An 11048-nucleotide genomic window follows, 5' to 3' on the forward strand; every position below is an offset into this window, starting at 1 on the left:
CTGCCTCAGGCCTCCATCTCCGTCGCTGTCAAAAGGCTATCACAGACGAGTCAAGGAGGAAAAAGAAAGAGAGAAAGACAAGAGGGATAGATTCCCTTCGGCCTCTCTTTTCCTGCTCATGGCTCTGTGATGGAAGCTCGGGCGCACGAAGAAATGGCCGAGGGTAGCTGCTCATCCCGCAGAGCTGCAGCCCGAGGCGGTCATGCATGCATGTCAGTGCCTGCCACGATACAACCCAATGACATGACACCATTTCGTGACCTGACAAGAGCCGGGAAACGCACCCCCCTGCGCTCCTCTCATCTCCCTCCTCCTCCTCCTTTCTTTCTCGGGTAGGGATTCGTTCCACGGTGGGGCCTGCGCATGAGCTTGCTCCCCCGGCAGCGGGCATCTCCACCTTTCCTAGGGCTTCACACCGCCACAGACATCTGTATCTTTGAATGGTTTGTTCGTGGACTGTGGCGTGCATCGGTTTTCGTGCTGGTGGATCGGTCCTTCTCCATCTCATCTCACTTCTTCTGCACCAGTCCGGATGAAGAAACATAAAATTGCCAAGACACAGATTTCCTAACTCGAAAGAAACATTCTACCCCGTGCAGAGGATGATGATCAGTAAGTAAGTAATGTACATCTGCATCTCATCATCGATGAGGCGGCGACTTGGCATTTAGAACAAGAAGAAACAATTAATGAAGAATTTATGGTGAGATACATATGAGCTCATTATTGTCTTGCTGCAGAAGCAGAGAAGGTTTCATGGAGTTCCTCTCTGACAGGGTGAGGACACACACCATGCATGCATGCATGACCCAAGATTTGTCCTCGGTTCAGAGAAACCACCTTTACCATCCATCATCACATTCTGATGATGCAGTGAATCACCGGTCGCTCATCACCCCCATAAAGCCACTGCAATCAAATGATGTTGTACCTACACATCTGTATCAATCACTGTTCTATGTGAATCTTATGATGTCTTTTAGACTGGAAGTTCATACACTTAGTCTGGTCATTCCATGCACCCCCGACTACTGATGGACAGACTTAATTTGCCAATTAACGTTAGATATTCTAATCAATGGCATAAATGCTGCATTTATGGATGTATAGTTTGATCGGCTAACTAACTAGAGATTAATCAGCTAAGCAAATTTAGTCCGAAGGAACTTATTATGGATGAAATGATGGAATGACACGCGTCAGGCGGTGGGAAAAAGGGTGACCAGTCAAAGTGGTCGAGGGCCCACACTTTTGGCTCCGATCGTGGATAAAGCGCATTGGTGGCCCACACACCAAAGGCGGTGTCGGAAGGGGCCGCTCGATTTCGTTCTTGTCAGGAAGAACGCACCGGAAATGGAACATCTCATCCCATCGGATGACAGAGGGTGGCTTGTAAACGACCATTTTACTTGGTTGCATAATTAGAAGATCAATCCTGTCTTGGGGTACGTTTCCGTGGCTGATTTCTCAGCGAGAAGATGGATAGTAAAAGGCAGTGATGGGTGATGGGAGCAGGATGATGCATGACACAGTAAACATGTTGACGAACCAACACGTGATAACGCATGTTTTACCCCACGGACACGTCACAGCTGATGCCACATGCCACGCCAAAACTCGCACCCCAGGATACTGTTCGATATGCCTGGTCCCGACAATCCCGGGACGACAACGCCCCGCACACCAAGTCGGAACCCGTACTAATATCGTGATGTGTTCACCACGCCAATCCACGTACGATCGACCCTCTCACGCTAATATAAAAACCTCTATCTCAGTCTCAAAAAGGAGAGAGGAAGAGAAAAAACACAATATCACCCACAACTAACTTACTCGTCGGAGGGGCCAAAGTCGAAAATCACCCGACGAAAGCCTTTTTGCAGGGAAGCGATCACCCGCGAGCCACGAGCACCTCGCCCGGAAATCGCCATCCAACAAACGAGGACGAGCTGTCACCTACCCCGAGAACGAAGAGGCGCAGCTCGATGCAGACGACGCCCGGACCAAGAAACACTGACTAACACCCCGTCGCGAGGGCTCGACCTACCTCATCGTCCAGCTCAACCGACAGAACCGACAGAGAACTCCCGACGTTGACCCGTGGACCTAGCCATGCTGCTGACTCACCAGCCACGGCTCATTTGTTCACTAATAACATGAACACAAGATCATAAGAAGATCGATAAAGCAGGTGTGAAGCTCGAGATCAAGAAGAATGCATGAATCCTAGCACACAAAAAATCAACATCTCAAAGAGATCGGGAATGGCACCTGCAGAACTCACTGACACATACTGAAGCAGCAAAGAATACAATCACAACCTAAGCTGGGCTGGGCTGAATTAATATTCCAAGCATGATATTTAGGGTACTGTTTGATTCCCGCAACCTGTGAAGAAGACGGTGAAACAGTGGTGACATCGCTAAGGAAACAAAGATCTACATAACTATGATTGTTACAGTCAAACATTTTCTAATTTTTTTTTAAAATACATCTAAAAATCTGGATTTCCAAAGCAGAGTATGAAATCAATAGTTCAACAATTTGACTAAATGACATGATAAAAGAAAGGTAACTAGATGGGGGAAGCTGGACGATGACTCATCATCCGACAAAACTTCATTCTTTGAAAAAAAAAAAAATTTTGATTGCAGTATCTGATGCATCTCTCTGAATGACAGATATGAGATACTGAACGTCGAGACAGATTTGAGATACTGTTTTACGTACTCATTTCCGCCTTCCTCAAACATATTCATTGTTGAAAATTCCATAAGATAGAGCCGAGGAAAAACCTGGTTTCAGCAATATGATCATAAAAGCCGGCTGAGAGACTTGATTAACAACTTCAAATTTCTCCTTGTAGTCTCATCGCCCGTGAAGCCCGAGATGTCTGAGCTAATACTCTGAAAACACAAGTAGTAATTACAAGGACTGTGTTGTTAAGAAATAGGGCTCAGAAAGAGAGCGAGGATGCCTCACCTCAATATTCTTTAAGGTAAATATGAGGGTGTAAACAGATTGCCTAATTAGGTCAACATTCTCAGGAGTTAGGATGGCAGACTGAACCTTCCTACAAGATGACAAAAGTTGGTGAGGATAGATGTGCATGCCTGGCACATAAAACTCCAAGGTTGTAGACATAAAGCAAGGTTCCTCATGAAGAAAGGTTATTTATTGCATAGCCTAAACCTTTGCTTCTATCTAAATTAACATAACAGAATATTAAACATAACCAAAAATAATAAAATCTGCAAATCAAGACAAGTACAAAAAGATGGAAAAAAAAAAACATAAATAGGCCTCCAACTTTATCACAAACTACCAACTCCCTCAAATATAAACCTTCTGAGGATCATCAAGTTAACTGAAGGTATATTATAGAACTATATCTTACAAAGATATGGATTAAGTTCCAAGGAAATATAGTTTTCAGGTGCAACAACAAGGTACTAGAAACTGTCAAGTTAGAAAGGTATGAGAAGAACACTGAAGTTTAAAGCAAAATAAATCAATTTCTAGCCTGTCATGCTCATCCAGAAATCGATCTGTACCAGCATATGAGACAAGCCATAGCAAAAAGCATGGAGTAAGATTCTGCTTAATCCAAGATCAGATGCTAGCTTCTTTAACCTAGTTAGCTTATCTCCTGAAATAACTTGCATTAGTGCTTCACAGAATCTATGTGAACTGAAACTAAATTAAGCCTATTCTGCAAGCTAATAGTTAATCCTCAGAGCCTTGTTGTAATTGTTGAAATCTATTCTGGATGTACCAAACTTGGAAGTCTGGGACACGAGTAAAGAGTTCAAAAACAGATCAACATGACAAAAGTATAAAGAGAGCATATCAAGATTTTATCTCTTAAACAAAGGATCCTTTTAGATTAAGTAAATTATTTTTATCCATACAATATGCAGATCTCCAAAACACATTTTATGAAAGAGTCTCCTTGCAAGAATACAGCTGCATGCATTTGATTGCCCCAATCCCAGCGATGGCTAGGGAATTGTGCACTTGCAGCTCATTTTAGTTAATCACATGTAGTTGTAAACAAGAACCATCTAAACACAAATCTTATACTGCTACCATAACTACAGTATAAGGATTGTTAATATGTTATATCAATAGCAATTTGTATTTCCATATCTATTCAATCAGTTGATAATATTTATAATGGACAGGCTACCTTATGTCGATGATTTTAAAAGGTTATACCTTAAACCCTCGGTTGCCTCAGCTAGACTTTTGGTTAAACTTTCCACATCCTGCAGCAGAGTGCTATCACGTACTTCAGCAAGCAAAGGTTGAATACTTTCAGCCAAGCCTTCAACCTGTTGCATCACTACTACAAATTCTTCATATTTAAGAAAAAAAACTTAAAATTGATTTTTTTTATTGGTGAATAGGATAAAATAAAAACAACAACCAAAAAGCTGCTAGAACAAATGCAATGAAAATCAAGATTATAAATGAAGTTATTCAAACTTCATGTCGGTGTAGCAAACTTTAAAGTATTAGGTGCTCAACACCCTTGGTTCACACGCACAAAGATTGCTTAGATATCATGAACTACCAGAAAAAATTTAAATGACATTCAAAAGCCACTATACTTTCTACATGGCTTTAGCCATAAAGACTTAGAGCTACCTTACTCAGGCGTAAGACAACACCGCTGTTCTTGATTCATTACCTAATATTAAGATTGGGCGCGTGAAACTACCAGTTACAACATCGTTTCCAAACATCAAAAAAGAATCAACATATATGATGAGAACTGTCCAGTGAAATCTAAGAGAAAAGGCAAACCTCATGTTTTTAAGATCTCATGTAGAATGATCACATGAGTGATTTAAGAAAAAAATATCATAATACTAACTAAACTAGATTAACATCTGATAGAAGAAGTGAGAAGCCTTGGTTATCATATATAAGTGATGGATAACACAAGATGAGGACATCAAACATATCCAATTTGCAGAATCACCATGCACTTATAAGGTAACACAAAAAAGTAACTTTCTACAGACCTTTGCTAGAAGTGGCTGTGCCTCTTCTACAACAGATGCAACTTTTTCAGCCAATCTATAGCTTCTCGAAATACCAATTTCATCCATTTCTTGTCCAAGACGGGTGAACACACCTACCAATGCATCCAAGCTTACCCCCTGCTGTCCTCTGATCTTCTCTTTGTCGCACACAATTAGGCCTTGTTCGGCACAATCAGGATCAAGAGGACCTGCAGAAGGTTCAGGCAGCGGATCCCTTGGCGTAATATCAATCAAGGTCTCCATAAGAAGGCCAGACTGATTCACTTCAACCAATGAATTTCGAGGTACAATAATTTTGTCATCATCAACCTGACAAGAAGGTCAAAGAAGCTATAGTCTTCAATCTGCAATTGAGTCAACAAACCTAAGAAGCTCAGATACAGACAGTTCTGTGTACAACAATATTTCTTCATGAAAAGGCATCATGTTACATGTAAAAATTGCAGCCACATCAGTAACCCACATTTTCAGATGTTGAGAGTTGTGTAAAACAAACGACGAACTTCTGAGATTCCAGTAACCAACTACTACATTTCAGTTTATGATGATGGTAAACGTTTTAAACCTTCTCATAACATGAAACACTACAAAAATTAACACTAGCTAACAACACAATTAATCTAATTCTGCTTAGCTACACCAGAATAGTGCAAACCAATGACTAAAATCTCAGGCCAGTACTAATATTGGTCAATTGTCAGATATATGGTTATTAGCTGGTTCCAGACCCAGTGGTTCCCTATGAAACCTTGTTTTGTAGGTTTTTTTTTTGTCTCGACAATGAATGAAAAAATGTATATAAGACCTAATATTAATCATATGTAAAGAACACACATACAAAATTTCCAGAATTCGAAGAAGATGGCACATGATAAATGTATTATAAAACTATAATTTAAATTTTGTAAATACATGGACTTAGAAGATTTAAGTCATAACTTATTAATGGTACTACCACCAAAAGGATTGTCATGGACTCATGCTGAAGTAGGCGGCTACTATGTCCATATTAGTCAGAGATCAATAGTATAATGTTGATACGTCCATGTATGATATTGTTCCCACGACAACTAGTATTGATATATACATGTTACTGTTAAATCATAGTAATAATACTTGTGGCAGCTTGGCCTCTAGCTTGACCAGGGTATTAGCCACTATCTGACGATGTGAGATACATACAATTGTAATGGGGCCGATGAAATATGACTAGCATTAATTTACACAACCATGATAGCAGCTGAGCTGTAGAACTACCATACCACATCACCACTGTGTGCCATATGAAGCTTTGGATTCTCAAAAATTGGGATCAACCATCCACATTGAATTGTGCCTCACAAAATTAAGAGAGCTTCCATCACAACAATCTTCTGTGCAAATTGATCACAATTAAGTTTCTCATCTCCTCAAACCCATAAATTGTCTTCCCTTTGCCCTTAATGTACTGGTTGTGAACTAATTTGACCGATGATATGACATTAGATCATCATTTGAGGGTAGGCATTGATACAATGGTAAGGTTGCTTCTTTGTGACATACAAGACCTATGTCCAAGCCACGAAAGCAACCTCTTTTAATATTTAAAAGCTGCATACTTTGGCTCTTCCCAAACCCTGCATTAGTAGGAGCCTTGAAAACTAGGTACGCCCTTTATGGGTATAATATTACTCAGTCCACAAAAGTTTATGTCCCCATACTAGGGTAACTAATAAATTTGTTATGATTCACCACATTGTTACAATAACATACCCCACAAAAACCAAAATCTGATGGTGAAGTCCCATCATCCTTCTTATTATTACTCGATGCAATGAATCAATTGAGTACGATTAGAAACCATTTCTCTTGTCATGTTGGTCGGCTGATTGAGACTAACTCACGGGGCTCCGACCCATAAACGACTTGCCTATAACCCGTATATAGTTCACATGTTTGACCTAGGTCCTTGAATTGGTCTTTCTCCTCTGTCTATTTTAAAATAAAAGACATGGTGAATATCCTAGCTCATTGAGAAGTTGTCTTAGTGAAGGTGTTAGCTAGCCTAGCTGATAAAGATCTTGATAATTTATCGCAAGGTCCTGGGCTCGAATCCCGCCTTCGCCACTTACCCTTTTGGAAAAAAAAAAAGTTGTCTTAGTTCCTTGTTGCACATACCCAATCAATCATTAGGTCCGATTATCTCGGTAACATTCAGTGTCAAATGGATTCATGGGCACCCCCCATCTCTTTCCAACTCTAGGTATTGCAATCTCATATGCATGCTATAGTGGATGTAATTTCTCTAATCCTTGTGTGGTGCGCATCAACAAAAACATAGACAAGTTACCATCACAACGGCCAGGTAATATGGCCTATGATAGATGCTACACTGCAAGTTTCCTCAAGTATCGATCTTTCATAATCCAATTACCACTCAGCTACAAATTTGCAATCAAACAATTAGCTCCAATAACATGCTTGATTGATCGTAACATGAAAAAAATTACACAATCACGTGTTACTATAACCCATATCGTATCAACATAATGTTAAGTATCCCTTCTGAATGTGTCAGAACCCTCATGACATTGTCACACTTAGAGGTAGGTCAATAAATTAACTTTTCATGTTTTTAAAATTAAAAGATTGTACTAAAAGATAAGATAACTATATATCTTGTTGATCGCATCAACTACATTTGAGATGTCTGCTTCCAAGTTCCATCAAGTGATTACATTTTGAAGAACAAACAACCAGTCATCTTTGATTACAAGGTTATGTTGATATTGATACGTAGGATTAAGGTGGTAGCCCACGCCATGCCAATTGTTTAATGTTTATTACAACTTCACATAGTACGATTACATAAAATTTAAAAACAATGCGATTATGTCATTCCTTAATCTGTAATATGTAAGTACTCGAACAATTTAGTGTCGAGATCAATGATATAGAGGAACGACTTAGATCTCTCCACGATCCTATTCATGGCAAAAGATGTTGCCATCATCATTAGGTCTAATACAGTGGATCCCACATGGTGTTTTGAAAAAAATGAACTTGTGCCCCCATCATCTACATTGGTCATCTTGATATTAGCATCATTATCAATCATCACTGGACTATGTAGTGCTCTCCAATCTCATCTATCACAGTACCCATCAAATCTGTATGCAACATGTGTTGTGAATCTGATTTGATGCATCAAGGGATTTGTGAAAATGATCCTTCAGTTACAATACAATAAGAAATTTATGATGCTTATCCTAGGACTAGACCAACCCTTGCACATAAGGGTTACACCATATAAGTCTTACTATTTCTTGAAGGACTTCATTCAATTGCAAATTTCATTGATCACTTCATCAAGATATGAAATGATTATCCTGAGATCTGATTGTACTCTGATCAGTTCTACAATTTAAAAGGGCTGATCAATATCATTAGGAATTGGCCTCTTACAAAAGGTGCTCAAGAAATCCTAACCTCCACGCTCAGGATTCGGCAAAATTTGACTGCCTCATTCTAGCGTTTCTGTCATCTCACAAGAACCATTGCCATTAGACTGTCACAAACTAATACTCCCTCATAGATCATGAGCATTACTGCCACTACGCTGCCTCATAATGAAACATGAAAAACACCAATGAGATTACCATTCCTCCATCACAACTAACATAGGCAACACTAGATGGATTGTGAATCATGTTGGTGCTCCAATGTGAAGGTCATGCCGCGATGACAAATCCGTACTTTACTACCTCCACGTCATTTTCATACAACCACTGAAAATGAGTTCGAGTACATAATTTAAATTGTCCTTATGTAATGGAAATGCAATCTAGAATTACTGTTCCATATGGATCTACATCAGATCCTCATAACTAAACTAGATCTTAGTGAATATAGACCAGATCTGCATGGGATCAACGCCAGATCTGTGTGACTAGATCTGTGTAAATTTAGGTAGATCAACATGGATACAACCTAGACCTATGCAAGCATAAACCAAATCCTCACAATGCTAAACTAAATCCACATGAAAATAGGCTAGTTTCCTATGATCTAGGCTAGATCCATATATCTAAGTCATATCTGCCTGATGATAGCCTAGACATACAATTCTGTAGGTAAGATCTATTCAAATTTATGTTGCATCAATGCACATCTATCCTAGATGCATGTGGATGTAGGCCTAATTAGCACAGATCCAAAAAGGAATCATATGGATCTAGGAGATATTGATCCACATTATCTAGCCTACCGCCTAGATCTTCAGCATATATAGCATGAATGAGAAACCTATAGCATGCTTCAAACCAAAAAACATAAATACAGTGACACAAAATGACACGTAATCCAAGAAATAAATAGGTCCTGAACATCATGTAATAAGCAAAAAATATTAGCTTAACATATTAGGAAGATACAAGCCTACTTTGATTTGGAAAAATAACAAGTTTCCTAGAGTGGATTTGGGAGGGACGAAGGGACAATAGTAGGAAGACTGTGGATATGAATACTCGAACCAATAAATTTCAATTGGTATGCATCCGGTCCGTTTCGTTTTCAAACCTTTGGTGAAACAAACTACAACATTTCTGTGAAGTGAAATATAAGAAAGGTATTAATATTACTCACTGGGAAGCAACACAGTTAATTAGAACTTTCCATCACAATGAACATAAAAAACATGCAACTTTTAGTATCCAATTGAAAGATTATAAAGATTATCAGACGGTAATATCATTTCTAGAAGTCATCCGTGTGTATCCGGAAACAATAAATGTACTGCAAATATGTGTTATCACTCTCATCCCATGACACCACAACATTATTTGTGTGTTCCAAAATTGTTACAATTTGCACAAGAAAAAAGCCAACTTTCAAATCGTTCCCAGTTTTCCTCCTGCGTTTAATCAATTATTCATTGGTTCACCTTAATATTCAACCAATAATTCAACAAAAAATCAGATTACACTAATGTATTAAATCTTCCTCTTTGAACCTGTTGAATGGTGGACATCTATCTATACAGTGAAACTCATATGCACATATATGTCAAGCAGTCCAAAATCATTGAGCTAGCTACTAAAGAGGTAATGCTCATGCCTCAAGCACTATGCAAAGCTTGAAAGACTCATGCAAGCACACGCACCTCGGCAATCGCATCGATGCTCCTCAAGGTGGAATCGACCCGCACCACGCTGCCTACGTTCACCCCACGGATCCGGACGGGGGTGCCCACGCAGATCCCGCACGCCTGCGAGAACTCGAACGCCACCTGATACTTCCTGAACCGCGACCGCAGCTGGATCCCCCGTAGCCAGACCATAGCGAGGGCGAAGAGCGCCGCCCCGGAGACGATGAACAGCCCGACCCCGCCCTCCCACACACTCCTCCACCCGAACCCGAAGTCGCCGAGCGGCTGCATCGTCTGCCGCCACAGCGTCTTCGGCACCTCCAGGACGGCCGCCAGAGGGCTCTTCCCCTTCGCTGACGGCGAACGGTTCTCATCGGAGCTGGCGGAAGCAGCCTTAATCCGAAGGAATCTCCTCGTAGCACGGGAGAAATTCGGGGAATTGCCGACCGAAGGGAGAAACGACGTCGGCGGCGGCAGCAGTGAATTGGCCGAGGCGATCATCTTGAGATCGAAGAACGGATTAGATTCTGCCCGGCGGATTGAAGGAGTTAAACCCTAGCAAGCAAGCATGACCGGATAGCAGCAAGAAAAAGAAGAGCGTTTGGTGACGCGAGACATCGATCGAGGGAATGAGACCAAACAGGTGGTCAGCGGGAGCAAATGGGAACCGAGAGAAAGGTGATAGAGGTGTAGCGTGGGCCGGGCCGGGCCTAGCCGAGCCGGTCGATAATTGGATCGGTCAACTCCGACATCAGCCTCAGCTAAATCCGAGTCGAGTCAGTCGTGGTCAACAAAAACGGGTTTTATCCGACCACAACCGTCTGTTGGAAATCCACCACATGGCTGAGCATGTGAGGGTGTGGAGAAAATTG

At 40.7% G+C, this 11048-nt stretch overlaps 1 protein-coding gene across 4 annotated transcripts; it reads right to left on the minus strand.

Moving 5' to 3' along the window:
* Window positions 1–1520: 1520 nt before the first annotated feature.
* LOC135644012 (protein TRIGALACTOSYLDIACYLGLYCEROL 2, chloroplastic-like) lies at window positions 1521–10823 on the minus strand. Of its 4 annotated transcripts, XR_010498401.1 has the most exons (8): window positions 10192–10823; window positions 5031–5360; window positions 4219–4334; window positions 2983–3073; window positions 2796–2906; window positions 2272–2388; window positions 1834–2148; window positions 1521–1754 (listed from the first exon to the last, which is right to left on the minus strand). XR_010498401.1 is itself a non-coding variant. In XM_065161364.1 (6 exons), the coding sequence occupies exons 1-5, from the start codon at window positions 10675–10677 to the stop codon at window positions 2814–2816; spliced, it is 1116 nt and encodes a 371-aa protein (XP_065017436.1). In that variant the 5' UTR covers window positions 10678–10823; the 3' UTR covers window positions 2207–2388; window positions 2796–2813. The 4 variants fall into 4 exon arrangements, 2 of the variants coding, with proteins under 2 accessions (XP_065017436.1, XP_065017435.1); XR_010498400.1 differs by having other exon boundaries at window positions 1521–2148; XM_065161364.1 differs by lacking the exons at window positions 1521–1754; window positions 1834–2148 and having other exon boundaries at window positions 2207–2388.
* Between the last annotated feature and the right edge of the window lie 225 nt (window positions 10824–11048).

The sequence above is a fragment of the Musa acuminata genome, chromosome BXJ3-8, assembly GCF_036884655.1.
Source record: "Musa acuminata AAA Group cultivar baxijiao chromosome BXJ3-8, Cavendish_Baxijiao_AAA, whole genome shotgun sequence".
Taxonomy (NCBI): Eukaryota; Viridiplantae; Streptophyta; class Magnoliopsida; order Zingiberales; family Musaceae; genus Musa; species Musa acuminata.